At 49.3% G+C, this 24,694-nt stretch overlaps 1 protein-coding gene and 1 long non-coding RNA gene across 8 annotated transcripts in view; one reads left to right on the forward strand and one right to left on the reverse strand.

Moving 5' to 3' along the window:
- The window catches only part of ABCG1 (ATP binding cassette subfamily G member 1), a 72,804-nt gene extending 52,880 nt beyond the window's left edge, over positions 1-19,924 (reverse strand). For 2 of the 3 annotated variants that reach the window (XM_047719565.1, XM_047719557.1), the window contains exons 1-2: positions 6,934-7,091; positions 428-671 (exon numbers count right to left, since the gene is read on the reverse strand). In XM_047719565.1, coding sequence (XP_047575521.1) covers positions 428-671; positions 6,934-6,975 — 286 coding nt within the window. In that variant the 5' untranslated portion in view covers positions 6,976-7,091. Of the gene's footprint in view, positions 1-427; positions 672-6,933; positions 7,092-19,877 lie in introns of those variants that run through there. The other variant, XM_047719573.1, reaches the window with a different exon arrangement.
- LOC125093864 (uncharacterized) lies at positions 7,228-10,540 on the forward strand. Of its 5 annotated transcripts, none has more exons than XR_007125355.1 (5): positions 7,228-7,843; positions 7,946-8,052; positions 8,799-9,062; positions 9,625-9,833; positions 10,338-10,538. It is a non-coding gene; the product is annotated as an uncharacterized LOC125093864 (long non-coding RNA). The 5 variants fall into 5 exon arrangements; XR_007125356.1 differs by having other exon boundaries at positions 7,228-7,470; positions 7,713-7,843; positions 8,799-9,833; XR_007125354.1 differs by having other exon boundaries at positions 8,799-9,833; positions 10,338-10,540.
- Positions 19,925-24,694: the final 4,770 nt, after the last annotated feature.

Here is a 24,694-nt window from a genome sequence, read left to right on the forward strand (position 1 = left end):
CCAGAGAGGCCACGCTATGTCACCGGCTACTTTGTACCCCTTCAAACTTGGAAGGGAGCCCCTGCCTTCCTTTCCTCCAAAACAGTCAGAAACCATCCCCTCTTGAGAGACCAACATCAAGGGCACCCAGCAAAGAGGGCAGAGCCCACAGGGGCAGCCAGCATGCGTGGACGCTGACTGAGAGTCTCTGTCATCGTACCAGGACAGAAGAGCCAGCGGGAATCGGGAGTCCGCTCATCCAGCCTGTTCACGTTAGAGGTGAGGACAAGTCGGCCACAAAGCCATTAAAGAAACTGGCTGCAGCAGCAGGGATGGGAATGGGAAGGCTCCCGCCTCCTGAATTCCAGACCCCGATGGTCCCGCCCACCTGTCGCCTCCCCACCGCAGGCTCCCCCCCCCACCCCGTGTGCACAGCAGCCCTCCCTACCTTTCTTCCTCCACCACGGTCCTTCAGGGACCGAGTAGGAGAGGTCCTTGAATTCAATGTTCACAGCCGCCCTGCGTGGCAGGGATGAGAAGCGCTGGGCCTCCGTGAGGTTGTTGTCTACCTTCTTCAGATGCCCATTCAGCAGGTCGGTCTCCGAGGCCTCTGTGTTACCCGAGACCACCTCGTCCACCGAGACGCACACGGACTTGGGCTCGGTCATGGCTGCGGAGTAACTGCTGGCATTCTAGAAGAGACAGGCAGGAAGCACAAGAGAGGTGAGGAGCTCCGTGAAGGGAAGGGCACCAAGGACTAGCCATGGGGCTCGGGGTCACCGATTACCCACTGCAACCCTTGGGACGCGACCGCCCCGCACTGACCGGGAGGGGTTGGTCATCTCTCGCTATCACTGCTTCTATTGCATTTATATATATCTATATGCCTAAGGTAAAGGAGTAAACTAATCTACCAAAATCTCACTGCGGAATCCTCAGGTCGACTCTCGAAACTATAACAAAGGACTTGCTTGTCTCAAAGAGTCAAACACTGGCTGCCGTGAAAATGATGTATTTACACGAAGTCCACTCATTCAAAGACCAGGTACAGATGCATGGAGCCCCTAAGAAATGTGTAATTGGGAGCGTTTGACTTAAAATGAGCTGTTTTAGTGCCTTCCCATGGAAGCTCAAGAACATTTCCCAAGAGCCGAGGCTCGGTTGGGCGGGCGTCGGCCTTGTGTCTTCCTGCGAATTTCCCAGTTCACTTCCAGCTCTGCCTCTCACTGTCTCCTCCTCCTAGCGCGGGACGTTGGGAAGGCTGGTTGGTCGCTCTCTCTGTTGTACACATGACAAAATGGAGACCCAGACACTCTCTGGATCTTGCCGCGAGCCCTACAGTCCCGCGAGGGGCAGCACTGATCCCCAAACCGAGTCATCGAAAGAGGAGGTGTTCCTCCTGCTGCAACCGGAGGACCTGACACTGGGTAGCAACGTCAGCTTCTGGAAGCTTCCCTTGGGAGTCAGCACACAGGTATGCCAAGCACCGAAAGCATTTATGCAAAGAAAGGAACATCTTTATCTAAGAGCTTGGCAACCCTGAGCAGATCGATGGGCTTCAGGTACAAAACACAGAGCCACCCTGGAGCGGACAAAGACTGCGTGGTGCTTTTCCTGGCTGTCTCTCGAGTCCAAAGAGAGTGTTGCACAGTGCCAAAGTGAGGGCCTTTGGCACCTCTCCTCCATCCAGTTGAGTACCATATTGGGAGAGCCCATCGATCACCCTTGCCGATGATCCTGGCCCTTCTGCCCGCGGGAGGACTGAGGACACCCCGCTCTCCCCCCACTAGAGCGCCCTCTTTAGGGTCCCTGACTGCACCACTGAAAAGCTGGGGTTATTTCCATCACGGTATTGAAAGCCTCAGAAATCTTGGAGGCCTGGGGCAGCTGGGTGGCCCCTGTGGTTAAATGTCAGACTCTTGATTTCAGCTCAGGTTATGATCTCAGGGTCGCGAGATCAAGCCTCACATGGGGCTCCTCGCTCAGCAGGAGTCTGCTTGAGATTCTCTCTCCCTCTGCCTCCGCCCCGCCCCCTCTCTAAAATAATACACAAATACATCTTTTAAAAAAAATCTCGGCTGCTCTAAGTTTCCCAGTATTTAGAAGCACACGTTGGGCGAGGGGCGATGTGGGCACACGGATTTCGGGTTCTTGTCATGTTTGAAAATGTTGCTTTGCTGTTTAGGTAAAAGACATACACACATACACACACACACACACACACACACAGCCCTCCCAGGCATCTCCTACCTCTGAAAAGCTTAACCAAATAAAACTTAGCTCACGGACTCTAACATTCTGTGGATAAAAATTCAAGTGCCAAGTAAAACTGAGAAAATTAAGCTCGGTTTGATGCTGGCACCAAACATGTGAAACATTTCACACGCAAACAGAAGTAGGTTCCTGCGGTCCTGAGGCTGAGGCCGGGAAGGCTTGCGTCTGCCTGGCCGCGGACTCCTCAGGACCCCTCTGCTCTGCGGTGGGGGTCGGGGGGGGGGGGCGTGCTGCGGGACATGGCCTCTGCCGCGGCTCTGCCCGCTGCCTTCCATGCTGGGGCCCCTTGAAGGAATGACAGCAGGCCCTGCCCTAGCTCAGCACACACCTGACTGTGGGCACCGGGCAGACACACCCAACACCGCTCCAGCACCTACAGCGGGTGCCAAGCGCCACCCGTATGCTCCAGGCCTGCCCCCCAAAGCCTGTGCTCCCCGCACTAGCCACCTCGGAGGAAAAGCGAAATGTCTGCTTCCAAACCCACATCTTACAGGTAGCCCCAGCTCCAGCTGTGGGGGGTTCAGCTGGGAGCAGGGAGATCCAGCGGCTCCCCACCAGAGGTGACCCCCAGGACCTCCACCCTGGCATCCCGGCTGCCACGGCCCGTCCAGATGGTGCTGCACGCTCTCCCTGGCTGCAGCAGGCAGACTCCAAGCCTGTCTCTTCTCTTGCTCACTCACTCGTCCAGGAATGAGAGCCCCCAGCAAAGCCCTGGGGGTCAGCAGCCAGCCAGGCAGACAGCAAGCTCCCCATTCAAGGTTGGGGTCCCAGACAAGAGTGCTGCGGGCAGTCACAATGCCCTGAGGCCAGACCCGGAATGAGACCAGGTGGGGTGGGAGGAGGGCGCCTGCAAGGGAAGAGCATGTGCAAAGGCTCAGCGGCAGGAAGGAGCAGAACATCCGGATCTGAGGGACATTCAGAGGCTGGAGCTCCGCTTCCGGGTGGTAGGGAAGGAGGGAGGGTGGGAGGCTCAGAGGAAACTGGACACGCATGGGGTCTGCGTGTGAAGCACTTGCAAACCCTGTGAAGGGTTTTGTACTTTATCTAGAAGTCTTGGGGGTGGGCACCAAGGGTTCTGAAATGGAGGTAACGGACCAGAAACTGTAATTACAAACCATCTCCTGCGGCGACATGCAGATGGGAGGGTGACGGTGGCCTTAAGCACCTAGTGGCGGTGGGGAGGGAGGCAAGAGGACAGGCCAGTAGGACAAAGCGGGGTGACTAAACCGATCTGGGAGAGAGGGTGGGAGGAGGCAGAGTCAAGGACTCATTATTTAAGTATTAAATAATGCCTCCCGCATCCCAGGTGAGTGATCATAGACAACAGTGACTATGGGCCCGACAATGCCCTAGACCCAGGAAACTCTAGGCTGCAGAAGGGATGCCTCTTACTATCTCCACAGCACTGGGGGGATCGCCATCTCCCACTCTGTTCAGAATTGGGCTCTAAGACACAGAGAAGGCCTCCTGCCGGAGACCCATGGTTAATGAGTAGCCAAGCCAGGGTCCAGCTCCTGTGGCTTCCCCTCTGCGCCCAGCTATCCCGGCCAGTGTCCTTAACAGCACTCGCATGTTGCTTAGCTTTCTAGAGGCAAGTTGTACGTGACCCTGGGTCATGCCAGCCCCTGCCCATTAGAGTAAAAGCCACAAGAAACTGAGGAAACCAGATAATCCCACCACCCTCCCTCAAAAAAAAAAAAAAAAAAAAAAAACGGACACCCAAGCAGCGCATACCATTACCCACCTTTCTTCCACGGATATCCAATGACCTTGCCCAATTAATAAAATCATGAAACCTTGGATGATGGGAGGCAGTGGCTGTCATTCTGAAATAGACCAGCTCTCTGGAAACGGATCCGCAGACCAGAGCGGCTGGCAATGTAGGTTACAGCTAGCTTGTCCTCAGCCTCCTGAGCTCATTAAAAATGAAACAAATACATCTTCCCTCCCCATTGGTTCCCTTTCATTGCATGTCTCCCTATTTTTCCCCAGCATCTGGGATCTTCGACCTCCCCGTCCACACGCAGTTTGTGCCGCATAAGTGGTAAATAATAGTAAATCCATTCATGGGCGTGGAATGCCGAGGAGACCTTACTGGGATTGCTGTTGCCTGTCGTTCCTGAGAGTATTTTCTTGTGTGCTGATTTCACTTGAAATACAAGCATACAGAGATGCCTGTTTTGCTGGGGAGGGTCTCTAACAGGCCCCCAGGCCGCTGTGAGGCTGGTTCACGCTATTTACCCAGGGACACGCAATGAGAGATAGAAACTTCTTCCCACAGCTCATGGGGAAGGGAGGAAAAGGAAGAGGAAGATGCAGGCGGCAGGCATTGGCACACGCTTCTCTCTCAGTTCTCTCTCCCATGTGTCGAGGCTGGGCTTGGTGCCCACCCAGACCAGTGGACCCTTCAATTGGAGGGCAGGTCCCTGCTGGGAACCCGGGCACCTGAGAGGAAAACGCTAGCCAGGAATCTTCAAGGCTACTACCATGGGGGAAATAATCCACATGTCACACCCTTAACTAAGCCAAAGGCAGGTACTCCGTGTGTGGTCACCTAGACTGAAGACTTCATCACCACTGACCCCCACTTCAATCAGCCCCGAACACCACCACCCTGCTGGGACCTCGTGCCTGCCCCTCCCAGCCCAGCGCAAGGCCAGGAGCTTCGAGCAATTTCCAAGTCAGCTCTTCCAGACTCACACCTGGCACAGTCGGTCCCAGGTGGGACCCCAGAGCAGGGGGTAAGGGAAGGCTCAGGACACTGAGGCTCTCTCAGGGGCTCTTTGTTTACGACTTGGGTAGAATGTTTTAAACTTAAAAAAAAAAAAGTACAAGATTTTTGAGGAGGAAAATGGTTTTTCAAACAAAACAATGTTCCCTGAAGAAATAAGCCCAGTGGTTAGTGTCTCCATGTGAGCACAGAACAGTGGGGTCCTGGGTCTGCCTCAAACTAGAACATAGCACTAAAAAATCCTGACATGAAAAAAAATCTATACCTTAAAACATTCCGATTCGTTGTTTTTTCACATGTATAAGCCACTTTCGCAGCTTTGAAAGGACTTCAAGAGTTACCTGGCACCTAAAAGGTCTGAAACCTTCCTTACCTACAGCTACCCTAATAACCTCCCGAATTTTCCATTATCAGCATAATTTAGGAATCCCAGAGCTATGCACAAATGTAAAAGGAAGAATGGCCAGGCGTACCCGAATGTTGGACCAGATAAAAGCAAATGTCAGGAGGAGGGGCTGCCTTTCCTGTGGTTCCATCCCCCACCTCCTGCTTGAGAAGACAAGTAAGGAAGGCAAGGCATGCCGCAGAGGGGACCTGGTCGGCAAGTTCCCCTTCCCCCGCCCCCGCCCCTGCTCCACCAACGTCCCAAGCACGCCTGCAGCCCCATTCTATCGGTTTACACAAAATCATTATATAATGAGCCGGCGACGCTCGGTATGTGTTCTACGGTAACCTGTTTGGAGGCCTGGGATGCGGTGGTGAGGGAGCGCATGCGCAGACAGCCAGCTACGCTTTTTTTTCCTTGGGCTCAAGGCAAGAGGTAACTGTCGGTCAAACCCTGCCGAGCCCTGCTGACTTCAAACACAGGATGCTAAAAATGAAATAAGGCGAGGGGTGGGGGGTGAAACCCCGGTGCGTGCTGCGCGCTGTGGGCTCCCAGCCTATGGGGAGTAATTAGCAGGATAGTAAATCCATAGGCAGACGACGGAGAGAGGGCTGGAAAGGGAGGCCGAGGTGGGCTGGGATTCGGAATTCTTCCTATTTGTACTTTAGATGACCCGAGATCTAGTCCGTAAGTGCCGAACTGCAAGGTCGGGGCGCTAGGCAGAAAAATAAAAGGCCCCAGGATGGATGGGTCGGCGGCTAGTGTGTTGTTTTGGGTATTTTGGGTTGTTTTTTTCCTAATGTGAGTTTATGGAGGAGCTCTAAGAAAGGGGCAAGAGGAGACTTTGGACCATCCCTGGGACAAGCCGTGACGTCACTGTGTCTCGCACTCATCTGCCGGCGCCCCGGGGTCCCCTACGGATCTGGCACCCTCGGGAGCGGGAGACCCGCGTCCCTGTCCCCACCCCGGTCTCTGTCCAGGGTGCGGAAAAGGTGGCCTGCGGGTATCCAGGCTGGTCCCTGGGCTGCCTCCCCGGAATCGGCTGCCCCCTCCCCAGCAGGTCCGGGAGAGGTTGTTGTCCCCCGGGGAGCGCCAGGGGCAGAGCAGGCTCCGGTTCTCGGGGAGCAGCTCCCTCTTTTGTTCCCCCAGACCGTGCCCGGCGCTCCGGAGGGCGGCGCAAGAAGTGGCGGTTCCCGAGCCCCCGCCGCGCGCCGGCAGGGAGGACCCCCGCCCCTTCGCTCCGACCCAAGCTGCCACCCTCCCCAGTGCGCTCGGGAACCTGGCCCCAGCACCCTACCCGGAGGAGGCCGAGGGGGGCCAATCGGTGCACTTGTGGGGCTGCTGGCCGCCCCCCGCACGCTCCTGGCCCCTCCGCCTGCCCCGCGGCCCCTGAGGGCGCAAGGAGCACCCCGCGGCTCCAGGTGGTCAGGGCTGGCAGTCGGAGCCGGGCTTCTCCTCGGGGACCCAGGGGCGGCCGCCAGGGTGAGGGTGCGGGTCTTTGTGCGTTCCTGGCTCTGCCGGAGAACGGAAGCAAGCCCGGCGGGCGGAGGATGCGCTCACTCACCATGGCGGTGCCGACCGAGAAAGCGGCCATCAGACAGGCCATGCCCTGGGGGCGGCGGGCACGGGCGGCGGCGGCGGCGGCGGGCACGGGCGGCGGGCACGAGGCTGCGCTCGCTCCAGGCTGGGCCGCTGCGCCCCGCGCCGGCTCGGGCTCGGGCTGCCGCTGGGGCTCCTCGGCCCCGCCCCGCCGCGCCGGCCCCGCCCACGCCCCGCCCACGCAGCCGCGATTGGCCGTTGCGCAGGGCGGGGCGGAGCCGGCAGGTGCGCGTGCTCTTGTTTTGCTCCCGCGGAAGTGCCGGCTGCCGGCCGGGCAGGTGCGGCGGGTTCTCCGCAGCCCCGGATGCCCCCGCGCCCAGAAACTCGAGGAGGCGGGTGGACCGGCCGCCCTGAGCGCCCGACGGACAGCGGGGTCTCCCTCCAGGACCGCCGCCCCCAAGCCCGCGCGGCTGTGTGCGTGGTGCGGGGCGGGGGGAGTCGTCAGGGAGATTGGAAGGGAAGGAGGCCGGGTCTTGTCTTTTCTCGTCTGCCCTTCTTCCAGGTGGGAGCGTGAGGACTAAAGAAGACGACTGGCTTCTCCAACGCCCGCCCCACCACAGCTCCCTATCTGGGGTGACCCCCCCCCCCCAACACACACGCACCGAAACAGTGCAAACACTCCTTCCTGCAGCACTGTCGTGGCCAGAGGCAGGACTAACGGCTGGGTAACAAAGGGACGCTGGGTGACGGTGCCCAGGCCTCTGTCCTGCCCCCCCCCCCAATAAAATAAAGGCTTGTTTCCAGGGCGGGGCTCAGTACCTGGCCAACCACCGTGTTCGGGTAACAGCATAAGGAATAGACCTCCAGACACCCTCTCATTTGGCCCCAGCCTGGAATATCAGATGGCCTGGCGTCTTCTAAAGCCCTTATTATATGTAAGTGGGAGCATTTCCTGGTAACCATGGTGACAAGACATTCTTACTCCCAATCTCAGAGGCCAGCGCCTTTGTTCAGTGGTTTGCATGTTGGGACGGCAGGTAGGAACGCATCTTCCCTCACCTCCAGCACACCTGGCAGGTGGATGTCACACCCAGAGGTCAGACAAGCATAGCCAACTTCTCTCAACCCAAAAGAGGGAAAGGAGGTACGATGTCGAGTTCAGGGGGAGGAGGGCCCTGCTTTTGTCTGACTAGTTGCCCTGGGAGATCAACGCATTACCTCTATTCTGTCTTTGGCCAAGACGAAGGAAACATGACCACCGTATTTTCAGGGCTGCTCTGTGCACCCGGCCCAGCAGGCTGTGTGTTGCCTTCAGTGTACAGGGAAGCCAGAAAACCACAAAGGTGCTGGAAAGAGGATTCAAATCCCCAAACCTTCTGGGGAGAGATGAAGCCAAAATGCAGAGAGAAAGGTGCCTCACTTCTGGGGTCCAGGGCTGGTGGCTCGTCCTGCAGCCCGCCGCCTGCTCCAGGAGCAGACAGGACAAGAAGCAGTAAGAGGAAGACGCAGAACACAGCAGGGGAGAGTTTTGCCATGAGCATTTGTCTGGACGCTGCCCAGTTATGTGATCGCGGCAGGAGATGTGACATCGTAGCTTTATGGCGCTGGCCTCTGTTTTCTGTCCACTGTCAGCTCTCCTCACTCCCACGTATGAGTGCAGATTTTCCCTCTGGAAACCTCCCGACCCCCCCCCCCCACAACCCTGTTCTGTATGGTGTGATTTATGGCAACGGTTGATCAGGAACTAGAGGTGGAAGGCAATGCCTGCTGGGATTCTGGGAATGGCCAGGGGGACAATGTGTAGAGCCTCAGTGTGAAGCCAGAGAGGGAAGACAGTGGGAAAGGGAGTCCTTGTTGGCACAGCACAAGCTGCTGGGTTTTCCATTATAGGTGCTGAAAGACTCCTTACTTGTACATCTGTATGCTGGATAGTAAGACTCTCAGTCGTGTGGGAAATAGTGCATGTCTAGCACTTTCCACCATGCATGGCACCTAGCAAGCAAGCCTCCCTGGTATCATCCATCTTGTGCCAACTTAGGGAATAAGGAAGCGGTAGAATAAGTTGGACCTGCGACATTTGTATGGGCACTCCTGGTTGCAAGTAACAGAAGCCCAATCCCAGCTGGATTACGCTGAGGGGCAATGCATTGTCAGGTAACAGAGAGGTTTAGGGTATGCTGGTTTCAAGCCTGCCAGGACCAAGGACCCATAGTGTCCTCAGCTCTTGGTCTCCAGCTCTTTCGATGCCTCTACTTTCCATGGGCTGGCTTCCCCCTCAGCAAGGCTGTCTCTGGAAAGCACAGCCACTCCAGGCTTGCCCCCTATTAGCCAGTAGCCAGTCACTGTCCACCACTGGGGTGGCATTGCCAAGCACGGATCAGCTGTGTCAATTAGGCCAAAGGGAAGAGCAGCCCCACTGGAACCATGCAGAAAGATTGGGACATGGGTGCTTCACAAGGTCGTCTAGGGGCACTCTGAGCAGAAGTGTATGTGCAGAGCAGGCAAACACAAGAGGAGCTCATCAAAGGACTGTGCAGTACAGATCCCAAAGCCTACGAAGATTTCTGCTAAGACATCAAGTCACAGAGCCAGGCAGGCCCTCCTCCCCACAGCAGGCCTTGAGTTATTCAACCTAGATGCCCTATTTCTCTCTAGACCTTCACCTCTCTGGACCAAACACCCCAGAAAAACCCCTCTCCCCAATATTGCTTCTTAGACCATGCGCCTTCTTCCTGCTTACCTTTCTCTGCATGGGTCCTATTTGACTCAGTGTCCCTTGTGAACCTTGGGGACCCCACTTACCACCTATTCAAGGCACTCCTTCCCCTCGCTGAGGAGACAGTGACCCCAGGCTCTACTCAGACTGCCGGTAAGGACAAGCTTCCCAGCTGCAGAACCGGCCACCCGATATCCCAGGACAAGCAGGTCAGTGGACTCCACCACTGGGGACTGATTTCACTTTCCTTATAATTATGTCGTTCCAGTTGCCTGGTTTGCCCTTTCTCCCCTAAATTCCATTTGAAGGACTGTCTGATTTATCTCTGCCAGACTTGCAGCCACTGAGGCTGGGAAATGGCGGGGCAATGGGGGCACCCCAGGCACCTGGTCTCTGTTGCAAGGGTTCTTCTCTTGGTGTCCATTTAAGGGAGTAAAGGGAGGGATGGGTAGGTCAGACATCCAGATGGGATCGCTGTGGGCCTGGGGACTGACATGAGTCACGGGCTGCAAGGGGGTGAGGCTGGGCTTGCCCTCTTAGACTGCCCCACCCCTGCAGGTCCCAAACTCGAGATCCCTCCAGAGAAACAAACCTTCAGGAACACCCTGTGGCTTCCCAGCCTCCCGTATTCCAGCTGACTAGGAAGAAATATAATGAATATATTCTTTATTAAGAGAATCTTTTTCGTATTTTGGTAATTTGGCTCTGAACAGTTTTGACCTTGAGCCTTCTTTGATGACAGGGGGCTGACTGCATTCACCTAAGTGGACCCCATCAACTGACTTTCTTCTGCTCAACTACAGAACGACACCAACCTGAACTTCATTTACTAGGACCTATGACTTTCGCCCCACGTTCAGAGGACACTCAGAGATTGTCTGCTCGGGGGGCGCCCAGGTGGCTCAGGCTGTTGAGTGTCAGACTCTTGGTTTCAGCTCAGGTCATGATCTTGTGGTCCTGGGATCAAGCCCCATGTTGGGCTCAGAGTCTGCTTAAGATTCTCTCTCTCCCTCTCCTTCTGCCTCTCCCCCCACTCACACGTGCGCCCTCTCTCTCTCTAATAAATAAATAAATCTTAAAAAAAAAAAAAAAGTTTGCCTCTTCTGCCCAAAGCTGATCTCCACATTGGAACACGGGCTGGGGATGGCTGGGTGCAAGACGGAGAAAGACCATGCCCTAAAGTACCATCAGGCAGTAATGGGGAGAGATGGGAAAGCTGCGGTTCTCATCTAGACTGGGTATGTTTCTTTTATTTTTTTCATCTTAATTATTAAAGACTTTATTTATTTATTTGAAAGACAGTGAGCAAGCAAGGGTAGAGGGGGAGGGAGAAGCAGACTCCCCACTGACCAGGGATCCCCCAATGTGGGGCTCGATCCCAGGACCCTGAGATCATGACCTGAGCTGAAGGCAGGTGCTTAATCCACTGAGCCCGCCAGGTGCCCGTGGATTGGGTATGTTTCTAACTCGTTCTGTGAGCTTCACACTTTAGGGGTCATTCTTTCCTTAAAGCTGGAGGAGGCCTTGCTATGTCATTTAGGGGAGGTACCAAATGGGGACAACGGGCCTCCTGGTCTTGGGGGGCCCTGCCTCTTTCTGAGTCAATCCATCAGGCCATTCCCAGGACGCTCGAGACCCCACTGTAGAAAAGTGCCCGCTCTGCCCCTATTCCGCCAGGGGAACATCTCCCTCACTTGACATATCACCATTTCATGGAGGAAAACGAGAAGCTCAAGAAGGCTGGTCCCCCGGCCCATCCCCAGCCCCCCTTCCACCACATCAAGGGCTGCACAGTGATCGTGAGATTGCTTTCCCCAAAGCCTCCGGGAAACTCGATTCTGGAGGGGATGGTGTAGGATGTGTTCACTTGCTCGCTTTCCACCACCCGAAGCTTTGGCTCTGAAGGTAAATGTTTTCCGACAAATAAAAGCACAATGTTGGTGCTGCACCAGGCAGCGGGGAAGAAGGCTTGTCCCTTCTCTTGGCAGACAGAGGGGGGGATTTGACAGGGACTCCTGGAGCTGGGCCAGCGGGGATGAACCCCACCCCTGCTGTATCCCATGTTTAGGACCGTATTCAGCAGGGGTACCTTCCTGGAGGCGTCCCTGTGGGAGACCTGCACTGGGCCAGAGATCTCCCTCAGCTCGTGGCCCTAATTTGGGGGCTTCTCTGATCCTTTTCCTGCCATGTTAACAGAGAATTAGGGCCACTGGGCCTTTTCTACCTCCGTTGCCATAAAAGCCAATGCCTCCACTTAAAAAAAAAAAAAAAAAAAGGAAGAGAGTGAAAGAATGAGGGAGAGAAAAGAAGAATTTGGGTGAGTGAGAGAGAAGGAGAAAGAGAGCGAAGGCAGGAGGGGTGGGGAGGCAAGGAAGAAAGAAAGACTATTCGGAGGTAGGGGCAAGTGCAGAGGACAACTGTGTCCCAGCCCTTGTGGGTAGAGATGGGAAAAGGCAGTGGACACAGTGTATCAGGGAGGGTGGCAGCCTAAGGCTGGGTCTGAGTACCAAATGGAAACTCTCTGTAGGCTGGTTCATTTTAAAGAAACATTGTTTTCACCTCCATGGTTTGCTGGATTCCTGCTCCGCTGGCCCTCCTGCCCCCTGTCCTGTTCTGTCTGCAGCGTTCCAACTCCAAAGGGGACCCCTCCCTCCTCACCTTTCGGGAGGTGGGGGCAGAGGAGGGGCGACAGGTACATGCAGGGTGGAGGTAGGGAGAGGGGAGCGCCAAAGATGGAAAGATGAGGTTAGTGAGGGATGTTTTCAGGGAAAGAAAAATGCAAGACAATACTCATAAGCTAAGTTAGGAAAAAGTTAGTGTTGCAACGATTCCTGTTTTCTTCCATTAGCACAGAGCAGAGAGTGGCAAGAAAGTTCTAGGAAACAATTCCACAAATGAAGAAAGAGGAAGTACCATCTGCCAATGAAATGACCTCCAAAACTGAAGACCAGGACAGAAGTCTAAGGGACAGACACCGGAAAATTACTGGATGCCGCCTCCCACACAGAAATAAAAGCCTCCCACCATTTCCATTCAAGGGCCCAGTGGGGAAAAAAACTGGTAGTTTGGGGGATGCACCCCACTTTTCCTCTGCAGAGCTGCTCTGCCCTAACTGCCTGTGATCAATCCTAATACGCAAGCCCCACGCGGAACCAGTCAGAACATTCCATCCCCAAGGCCACTGCGTTTGTCCTGGAGAGGATTTACCAGCCTGGGGGGAAGGGGCGCATCAGAGTTCTCCCTGGGACTTGCCAGGGCCCTGAGAAGGAGAGGCTTTCCTTTCCTTTGGGGGTTGACAGCCCCATACGGTGGCCACCTTCCCTGCCTGCGGAGAGCAGTCAGCTGGGAAGGGAGACCATGGAGACACAGAGGCTGTGCGGTATGGTGGGAAGTGCTCGGCCCCTGAATCAAGCTTGTGCCTCCCGGTACCTCCATGACTGCAGCTGTAGAGTGACTGACAGCTGTGCCCATCTCAGGATCATTGGGAGGATTGAATGAGTCAATTTTGTGATAATCACGTCCGGCTCACCCTGTGTGTCTTGTACACAAATGTTGGTCACCCTCATTATGAGAACCAGTACTCTCTCTCTGACCTTAAATGAGCATGAATCAGGTTTCCGTCCTTGCAGCCTAAAAATCCTGATTAGGACAAACAGGCTGTTAAAAGTCGGGGCCCCTACGCCAGTTTATGGGGAAACCCTCACAAATAGTTTATAGGTCAATCCCATAGTGCTTGGTTGCCTTGGTCCCTGTTCATCTGGGCACTTGCCTTATCTCCCTCAGGAAATCATAAATCCCAGTGTCTCTGGAATGTATCTTTGCCTCCAACATCATTCTTAGCATGTCTTCTAGCCAGAGTAGGCGCTTGATAAATACCAAGAGTTATGCTGAATAACCTCCAATGTGGCGGAAAGTACTGAACCATGCATGATCCCATGGGACACTCAGGATACCCCTGCAGGCAAAGGGGGGCAGATGCCATCACTGGATCACATGTGAATCCAACACCCCAGCCCCAGGTCCAGGACAGGCCATGTTTTACTTTACTTAGCAGTCAAATAATGTGTCCCTGGTCCCTGGAAGGCAGTGTCTCCATGCCATGCCAGCTCAGGCACAGATCTATTCCTCCTGGCTCCAAAGACCACAGCTCAAGCCCTGTGTGTATGGTGCCCTGAAGCCCTCTTGCCTCCCTGAGATGCCTGAGCTCTCCTATAGTCTGAAAACCCTACCCTTCCCCTTTCCCAGGCCTGGGACATTCACCCTGAGTCTCCTGCCTTTCTTCTCCAGGTCTCCAACTCCCCTTCTCCTACCTCCCCAGGAAGACCTGGGCAATCACCTACTTAAGCTTGGGCTTTTGAAAGCAAAAATTTGGTTGGGGGAGATTATCTTCTGTATGTTTGGAAACTTCTAGGCAGGGCCCCGCAACTCAAAAGTCCCCAAGGCAGAAGAAAAACAATTTAATTAAAAAAAAAAAAAAAGACTTGGCTACTTTTTAAGGGAGGGGAGGAGGAAATGAGCTACAGTAAGGAACTTAGCCTCAGAAATGATCTCAGGAAATGATCTTGGCACTTGGAAGTAAGGAGATTGAGATTCCTTAAGGTTTGAAAAGCCCAGGTCTCCTGACTCCTGCTAAGCATCCCTTGCGTTTGAACATCACAGCTCTCTCAAATAGGGACAGAGATCTCAAGAAGCCCATACACAATCTGTTAAAAATCACAAGCAGGCTAGTGGGGAGATGGAGAGATATGCTTTTCTCTCTTCCCCACACCTGAGCACCACTAAAAACACTGGACATTGTGCAAAGCACATGAGGAGACCCTAAAAAGTGGGGAGCACAAGCCAGATGACCCGGGGACCTTGGGACCCAAGGAACCACACTGTGGTGAGGTCCCTGGGTTTTCTTTGTGCCTCATATAACCCAGACTTTCATTTGAAGAAACCAACAACCTTAAAATGTTCAGGGACACAAACAAAGCAAGTCCTAACAAAAGGCTACTCTCTCTGGCTAAAAGAACAGAAAAGGGGCACCCTAGAAATATAGAAATTTTTTAGACAATTGGTGATCTACTTCAGTCAAACACCACACCCCACCTACACTAATAAAGATGAGTGGGGAGCCTAGGTTTCCACCTCCTCAGGCGGTAAGCACCCAAAACTGCCCCCATCCCTCATCAAAATGGTGTCAAAGAAGGCCATATACAGAGGCTGGAACCATGCCCACCAGGCAGTCATGAGGAACCCCTCCTTCCCTCACTGGAGTGGTGGCAGAAGAGACTCAGCAGATTTAGGACTTTCACCACCACACAGTGTTAACAAGGACATTACACTCTCCCCAAATCATGGTGTCAGTGGAGATCAAATAGGGAGCAATAATAAGGTCTCCTACTTCTCCTGGCCAGGGAGGTATGGGTGGTGACCAACCCTTCCAGCAGAAATGAGGAGCTCCTCTCTTGGATGTCAGCAAACAGGGAACCTGGACTTCTACCCTCACCTGGCAGTAAGGAGGCAGTGCCCTCCCACTTCTCCTACCTGAGTGATGTCAGAGGAAGTCAGCTAAACAAAGCTTAAATGAGATCCAGTCTCATAACATAATACCAAAAATATTTAGGTTTCCATCAAAAGTCTTTCATTGGGGCACCTGGGTAGCTCAGTGGGTTAAAGCCTCTGCCTTCGGCTCGGGTCATGATCCCAGGGTCCGGGGATCGAGCCCCACGTCGGGCTCTCTGCTCAGCAGCGAGCCTGCTTCCTCCTCTCTCTCTGCCTGCCTCTCTGCCTGCTTGTGATCTCTCTCTCTCTGTGTCAAATAAATAAATAAAATCTTAAAAAAAAAAAAGTCTTTCATTATCCAAGAACCAAGAAATCCACAATTCAAGAAAGCAATCAGTAGATGCTAACGCCAAGATGACAAAAATGTTATAATCACCTAACAAAGATTGAAAAGCAGCCACTATCAAAATGCTTCAGTGAACAATTACAAACGCACTTGAAACAAATGAAAAGACAGAAACTCTCAACAAAGGAATAAAAGCTACCCCCCCAAAAAAGGAATTTTAGAACTAAAAAATGTGATACCTAAATTGGAAAACTCAGCAGATGAGCTCAACAGCAGAATGGAGAGCAGAAGGGAAATAACCAATGGACTGGACAAAAGAACAACAGAATTACCCAGTCTGGACAACAGAGAGAATAGAGGCTGTCCGAAACATGAGCAGAAGCTAAGGGACATATGGGACTATAACAGAAGATCTAATGGCAAATTGATAGTTCCAGAAGGGTGATTAGAGGTTGAAAATTCTCAGAGAGGTGCCTGGGTGGCTCAGTCCATTGGGCATATGAATCTTGGCTTTGGCTCAGGCCATGATCTTGGGGTCATGAGACTGAGCCCTGGGACAGGCTCCACACTCAGCGTAGAGTCTGCTTGAGATTCTCTCTCTCCTTCCTCCTCTCCTCCTCCCCCTACTCATGCATGCTCTCTCTTATTAAAAAAAAAAAATCTTTAAGAGAAATAATAGCCAAAACTCCCCAAGTTTGGCAAAAGACAGAAACCTCCAAATTCAAAGGATTCAAGAAGTTGAGTAACTCCACATAGGGTAAATCCAAAAAAATCTACAATAACACACATCATAGTCAAACTTCTGGTACTAAAGGCAAAGATCCCAAAAGCAGTGAAAGAGGCATGACATCTTACCAGAAAAGAAAAAGCAATTCAAATTACAGTGGATTTCCATTGAAAACAATAGTGGCCAGAAAGAATTGGTACAACACTTTTCACTTGCTGAAAGGAAAGAACTAACAACCAGGATTCTTATTTCCAGGAAAAATATCCAAGAATGAGAGGGAAATCGAGACACATTTAAGAAAATTTGTTACCAGGAGACCTATCCTGAAAAACAGCTGAAGGAAGTTCTCTCAAACATAAAGAAAATGGGAAAAGAGGGAAATGTTATTGTATCAAAAAAGAGAACACTGTAAACAAAAATATGAGTAAACAAAATAAACTTTTCCTTCTGCTATTGAGTTTTTCAAATTGTGTTTGAAGGTTAAAGCAAAAATTGTAATATTGTCTGAGGTGCTTCTAAATGTGTGTGAAGTAAATGTTTAAGACAATTATATTATAAACAGAGGAGGGTAAAGAGATGTAAAGGGAGGCAATATTTGTACATGTCACTCCAACTTATAAAACATGACACAAAAACTGGTGTCATGTATATGTAATGTAATACCCAGAGAAACCACTAAAAAAGGCAATACAAAGAGATACTGTCAAAAACATTATAGAGAAGTCAAAAAAGCAATTCTTAAAAATGTTCAAGTGACTCCTAGGCAGGGAGGAAAAGGAAAACAGGTAAAGGAAAAACTGAGAACACAGAAAATAAAAAAATAAAATGCATGCTTAAACCCAACATGTCAATACTTACATTAAATGTAAATGAACCAAACAACGGAACTACAAACTATGGGAAGCAGAACTCGATAGAACCAAAAGAGAAATAGATAAATTCATAATTACAGTTGGATACTTCATTGTTTCTCTCAACAACTGCTAGAACTAGACAGAAAATTTAGCAAGAATATAGAACCCAACAGCACCACTGACCAACAGGACCCAATTAGTATTTATAGAACCCTCCACTCCAGCCAATGACAGAAGAATACACATTCTTCTCAAATGTTCATGGAACAGGTACTACCATAGATCATATCCTGGGCCACTGAACAAACCTCCACAAATTTAAATCAAATTTAAAGAACTGAAATTACACAGAGTGTGTTCTTTGACCCAAATGGAGTCAAAATAGAAATCAATAAAAGAAAGATAATAGGAAAATCTCCAAACACTTGGAATCTAAGCAACATGCTTCCCAATAATCCCTGAACCCTTGGATCTTAATGACAAACAAAATACAGTTAACTGGATTAAAATGAAAGTACACATGTGAGAGCTAAATGCTAAAATCATACAATGATTTACAATGTTAAAATCACATAAATTAAAAATTAGGAAAAGTCTCATTCATAATCTAATCTAATCATCTCAAGAATATAGGGAAAAAAAAGAACAAAATAAACCGATATAAAGGAAATAATAAAGACAAGAAATCAATGAAATTAAAAGTAGAAGAATAAAGAAAGTCAATGGAACATAAAGCTTGACTTATCATTTAGAAATGATGATTAAAATCGAAAAATCCTCCAACATGTCTGACAAAGGAAAAACACGGAAGACTCAAATTACCAATATTAGAGATGGAGCAGGAGATATCATTACAGATCCCACAGACATCCAAAGGACAATGAGTCAACACTACAAACAACTCTGCACATTTAAATTGGACAATCCAGATGAAATGAATGAATTCCTCAAAAGCACAAATTACAACAACTCACTGAATATAAAACAGGTTATTTGAATAGCCATATAACTACAAAGGAAACTGAATTAATCATTTTAAAACTGAAAAAGAGAAGGAAGGAAGGAAGGAAGGAAGGAAGGAAGGAAGGAAGGAAGGAAGGAAGGAAGGAAGGAAAAGGAGAGGGAGGGAGGGAGGGAGGCAAGGGGGGATGGAGGAAAGGAAGAAGAAAGGAAGGAAGGAAGGAAGAGAACTCTTCAGACCCAGGCAGCTTCCCTGGAGAATTCTACCAAGTGTTTAAAGAATTCACAACAACTCTTTACAATCTCCTCCAGAAATAAAAAAAGAGGGAACACTTCACAATTCATCTTATTTAATGAGCATAGCCTTGGTATCAGATAAAGATAATATTTTTAAAAAACCCTACAGATCAAAATCTCTCATAAATATAAATGCAAAAGTCACTAACAAAATAGTAGCAAACAGAATTCAGCAATATACATTTAAAATGATACACTACATCCAAGTGGGGTTTATCCCAAGCATGCAAGTCTAGTTCAATATTTGCACATCCATGTAGTTCACCATGTTAACAGACTAAAGAAGAAAAATCACAAAATCACGCCAATTGATAAGGACAAAGCCCTTGACAAAATTGAACACCTCTTCATGGTTTGTTTTTTTTTAAACTTAGAAAAATAGAAATAGAGGGCAATTTCTTCCTCAACTTCTAGCAAGTGCACTCCTGGACATTTGTTCCAGAGAAATGAAAAATCACATTCAGACAAAAATTAGTACACAAACATTAATAGCAGCTTTGTCTCTGATTAGCCAAAACCTACAAACAGCACAGATGTCCATCAATAAGGAAATAGTGAACTGTGGTCTACACTATGGCACACTACTCAACAGTACAAAGTAAAGAACTACTCAACATCCAACAACCTGGGTCGATCTCCAGAGAATTCTCCTGGAAAAAGCCGAACTGAAGAGGTTAGACACTGTACAACTCTGTTCATGTGAAGTTCTTGAAATGACATGATTCCACAAACAGGGACAGACTTATGATTGTCGGGGTTAAGGAGGGGATGGAGTGGAAAGAAAGAGAGTGGGGGTAGGGGAGGGTGGTATGAGGGAGCCTTGTGTGGGTGGCATTCTGTGTCTGGACTTTATCAGTATCAACATCAGGGATGTGATGTTGTACTCGTTTTGCAAGACGTGACCAAGAGGGAGCTGGGTCAAGAGCACATAGGATCCATCTGGGTTTTTCCTTACATTCCCGTGGGAACCTACAACTATCTCAAAATTAAGAGGTCAATTTTCTTTTAGGTCACAGGACTGTCCTGAGTGAGGCCACTCTATACAAGGTGGCCTCATATCCAGCTGTGGCACAGAGCAGACATCATAGGGACTATGGGGAATGAGGATGTAAGAGGCAGAGTTTTGGGGATGAATAGGGAGAGGACATGAAACCAGAGAGTACCAGGTCGCTCGGGACCACACAGTGGGCTGCTGGACAAGGAAGCACTTGTGGACCATTCTTTGTCAACTGTCAACTTGAGAAGGTGAGGATGGACGGGACAATTCTCTTCCTCCTTACTAGAACTCCTGTGTGTGCATACTCAAGTGCCCAGGCACTGGCAGGGATGGTGATGGAAGGGATGCCAGCCCATCATTAGCCATCTGTGGTGCTGGGCTGGTCCTCATCTCTCAAAGCCTCCATCTTCATCAGTAAAATGGGAATACTAAGAGTACCACGGTGATGGTTGAGGAAGATGGGGTAGTTACGGTGCCTGGAGCCAAGAAGGGGAAAGAGCAGAAGAGTCGTAGGCATCTGACCTTATCCTCTGGGCTCTGAGACCACGACCTTCCCTGACCCACCCCAGTGTTGCCGCCGCTCACCATCTTCCCAAATGGCTGACTCTTCTTTCCCTCCTGTGATGAACCGTTCCACGTGGGACGTTCTACAAGGAAAAGTGGATGGATTAAGGTACAAAGGGCCTCCCAGCTCAGAGTGATGACATTCCAATGCCCACTGTGAAGGCGTCGATATGGTAGTCTCAAGTTTGAAAGTTCCAGTTCTAAGACAAACGTGTCCTGGAGAACATAACAGGCAGCACGGAGAGCATTATTGCATCGTGTATCTGAAAACTGCTAAGAGAAGAAATCTTAAACATTCTCATCACAAGAAAAAAAATTATAACTACATGCGGTGATGGGTGTTAACTAAGCTTATTGAGTGTGGTTGTTTTGTGATATAAATATTACCAAATCATTCTATGTGCACCGTGGGACAAGTACAACATTATTTGTTAATTCTTTCTCAAAAAACGAGAAAAAATAAAGGCTTCTCGCTTTTCATTGAGAGGCAACCCATCCCAATTTACAGATGCATCGTGTTTCCCTCACTGGTCTGTGGGGGGTTTGGCTTGTTCTCACTGAGCCCCAAACACCCAGCAGAGCCCTGCCTCCTATCTGGCTCCCCAGTATTTGCTGACTCAGCGATTTAAATGAGAGACACTTTACATCACAGCTCAAATATAAATTATTGTTTGTGCTTATACTAACACACACGACATATTTTCTTTGACCTATGACTAATGACATTTACTCTATACATTTATACTGAAAAAAAATTTTTTTTTACTGAAAAGCACTTTGTCAGTGACTTACCCACCAGCTGAGATGTAAACACTTCCCGAGGAGCCCTTCTGCTACAAAACAGACCTTTCTGCAGGGAGATGTATTTATTCTGCAATTAATAAGGGGAAGAAACCCCTGCCCTGTAGGACAGAATTTCAGTTTTCATCACTGCAGACATGTGAAAACCCCCAAACCACAAGCGATGATTTCAAGTTTCTGCTCCCGGCACCTCCAAGACAAATGGTTTTAAAATAGGCCTAATGCAATCATATGTGAAATAATAGGGCCGGTGTCACTGTTGCTGCTGCAAACAGGAAGCTCGTGAGGTTACTGGAGGTCAGTTGGCTCCCTTCAAGGTCATGGGCGTAAAGTAGCACCCACTATCTGTCTGTCCACAGAGAGGCTAAGTGTGAAATCTACTTATTTCCCACTCCTGGTCAGATGATAGATTTCACATTTGTGAACACTGTGGAATTTATTTACGTTTTTGTAACGCAGGTTAAAAACAACTATGGCAAAGAGGAAAAAGCATCGGGGCCTCTAGGGTAATAGTTAAGGATAAACGGAGTATTTCCTCATGGAAGGGCTAGAATAACTTCAATAACACCGTCTCATGACAGCCCTGGCCAGTGATTGTGGCTGCAAAGTGGGGGGCAAAGTGAGCTGGGGGAGGGTCTGAGACCTCACGGCGTTAGGGGAGATCAGCCATCACCCGACAACAGAAACTGATAGCCTCGGAGGCCATGGTGGGTTCCAAATTGTGCTCTGAACATTACAGCCACTAATTCATTTAATCCTCATCTCAACCCCATGAGCCCAACACTGTTCTTATCCACAATGGGGAAGTAAAGCACAGAGAGGTAACATAACCTGCCTGAGGTCACACAGCAAGACCGTATCCAATCTCAGATCCAAAACGGTTAAGTCTGGCTCCAGAGATCGCAAAACTTTTTCCCTGTGAGAAGGACTCTTTTTTTCTTCTTCAAAGCAAAGCACAAAAGTTGTAGCATAAGGCTTGGTGAATTTTACATATCTATACACTTGTATACTCACCACCCAGATCATGACGTAGAGCATTTCCATCTAGAACATCCCCACCATGGGAAAGGTTCCTTGTGCCCGATCCCAATCCACCCCCATCTCTAAAGATAAGCACTTCCCTGGCTTCAATCGCCATAGATTAGTTTTGTTTATTCTTGACCTTCATAGGATGGGCGTACGGTATGTCCTGCTGCAAGTCTGGATTCTTCTGCTCAACAGTATGTTTCTGAAATTCATCCGTGCTGTCGTGGGCACCCACAGTTCCTCCGTCTATTGTTGACTTTCCTTTCAGGTACTACGGATGGACACGTGAGTTGTGCCCGGTTTTCACCCATCCTCAGTAAAGTGACTGTCCGTCTTCTTGCTCGGGTCTCCTGGTGGACCCAGACATCCATTCCCCTTGAGGACATCCCCAGCAGTGAAATCTCTGGGTTACAGGATAAGAATGTTTGACTTTAGTAACTACTACCAATCAGCTTTCCACATTTCTCCCAGTTCATACTCCCACCAGCAAGGAAACACCCCTGCTGCTTCATACCTTTGCCCCCTAAGTGGAATTTTCAGGGTTCTTTTTTAATATGACCACCCTGATAGGTGTGCGATGATTGTACCACCAAGGTTTTAATTTGCTTTTCAGTCCTAACTAATGATGTGCCCATTCAATTTCCCCCTCCTTTTAAAATTGCATTGTTTTGTTTTTAGGATCGATCTGTAGGATTTCTTGATATGTTCTGATAGGCGTCCGTCTTCCCTCACATGGATACCCCACAAATGTGTTCCCCCAATCTGAGCTCGCCATTCAGTTTCTCAACATTTTTTCATGATAGGAGTTCCTCGTTTTAAAAAAAATCCATTTATCACTATTTTCCTTTACGGTTATGGGTTGGGGCTGTCTTTGCATGCTCGTCTTCTCTAAGAAATCTCTGCCTACCACAAGAATATGAAAATAGTTTCTTACATTTTCTTCTAGAAGCACCATTGTTTTGGTTTCCACATCTAAGTTTGTGATCCATCTTAAATTAATTTCTCTGTGAAAGGCAGAGGTCCAGGGGCACATTTCCATATGCTCGCTCAATGGTCCCAGGGCCAATTTGCTGAAAACACCATCCTCTCTCCATCAAACTGGACCAGCTCTTTGATATAATCAAGTAGCCATACATGGAGGAAGGTGCATTCCTGGATGTCTATTCTGTTCCATTGGTCTGTCTTGTCTGTCCTTACACCAACACCACACCACCTCTGTTACCGCAATTTTCAAGTAAGTCCCGAAATACGACAGTGATCAAGACCCTTTGTATTTCCACATAAATTTTGGACTCAGCTTGTCAGTTATCATCAGAAAGGAGAAGAGAAGAAAGCAAATGCCGTAGAGTTTTGACGGGGGTTGCCCTGATCTACGGATCCCTTTGAGGAGAATGGACATCTTACGACACTGAGTGTCCTCACCCACGTCTGTGGATGACCTCTCCATCCACTTGTCACCCTGGGTTTCTCTCAGCGGTGCTATAAAGTTTCCAGTGCATAGTTCTTAAAAAACCGAATAAATCTTTATTGTTAGCTTTCTTCTTTTTCGTATTTTCATGTTATTGTAAATGGTATGTTCAAACTACACCGTCCACTTGTTTCTGGCTACAATGTAGAAATAAAAATTGATTTTTCTATATGGAGGCTTCGTATGTTACAACTTTGCTAAAACCAATTATTTATTTCTTCCAATAATAATCTTCAATCTTCCTGCTGAAAGATCTTCTTTCTGCTGGCTTTGGGCTTAGTTCGCTCTGCTTTGTCTAGGTTCTCAAGATGGAAGATCAGGTTATTGATCTGGAGATCTCCTCTTTTACTATTGGCACATACAGTTCTGAACTCCCCTCTGGGCACCGTTTCCTCAGCCCCTGAAAATTTTGGTATGTTGTATTTTTCATTTTCACTCATTTCATTTTCATTTTCACTCAGAGCAAAGCATATTCTAATTTCCCTTCCCTTCTTTGAAGTATTGTTTATTCAGGAGCATGTGGTTTAATTTCCACATATTAGTGAATTTCCCAAAATTACCTATGACTGATAATAGTTTATAAATTGACTTATTAGATAATTTTACTATGATGTGCCTAAGTTGGATTTTTAAAAAATTATTCATCCTAGCTGGATTTAGTTTCTTGGACCCATAGGTTACTACCTTTCATAAGATTTGGAAAATATTTAGTTATTATTTCTTCAAATACTCCTTCTCTTCCCCTCTTCCCTCTCCCACTCTCTCCCCTCTTTTTCTAGGATGTCAGCTACACCTGTGTTGCTCTTGGTCACGTCCTCCCTACGTGTCTTATGCATTATTCTGTGTTCATAATTTTTTTTCTCTCTGTGATTCACTTTGGGTATTTTCTACTGATCTGTCCTCAAATTTATTTTCTTGGGTTCTGCTGTATCCTGTCTGCTGTTACAGCCATCTGAAATACTCTCATTTAAGATATTTATTTGTGCATCTAAAATGTCCATTTCATGATTTTTGTAGATTCTGACTCCCCTGTGAAATGCCTCCCTCTTTGCATTGATTTTTATCTCTCTTTTACTCTCTTTTTCACAGATTTATCATGGTTATTCTGAAGTCAGGCCCTGCTAATGCATTCTCTGAGTCAGTCTCTGAAGTTTGACTTCTATACATGCAAGCCATTTCCACAGAGGAAATGATGCCTGACTTCTCACCTAGAGCTCGCGGCTGTTTGGGGTGGGTGCTCTTGCCGCACACCCAGGAACTGGTCTGGGGATGAATGTTGCAATCCTCCCTTAGTAATAACACCCAGGCAATGACCCAAGCTATGTTGTCACTGGAAATCAGGAGGCATCTGTCCCTGCCACCAACAACACCCCATTGTCTTGGCAACACCAGGTCTGCAAATAGAAATCACTTTCACCATTTTCCTTGACTTGGACCACGATATGGAAGCTTGCTAGTTCCCCCATGTCTGACCCACATTTGGAGTAAAATGTCCCAAAACCGAGTTTGCAGGCAGAACCTTCTGGGAGAGGGGCTCTTCAAG

This window comes from Lutra lutra, chromosome 1, assembly GCF_902655055.1.
Source record: "Lutra lutra chromosome 1, mLutLut1.2, whole genome shotgun sequence".
Lineage (NCBI taxonomy): Eukaryota > Metazoa > Chordata > Mammalia > Carnivora > Mustelidae > Lutra > Lutra lutra.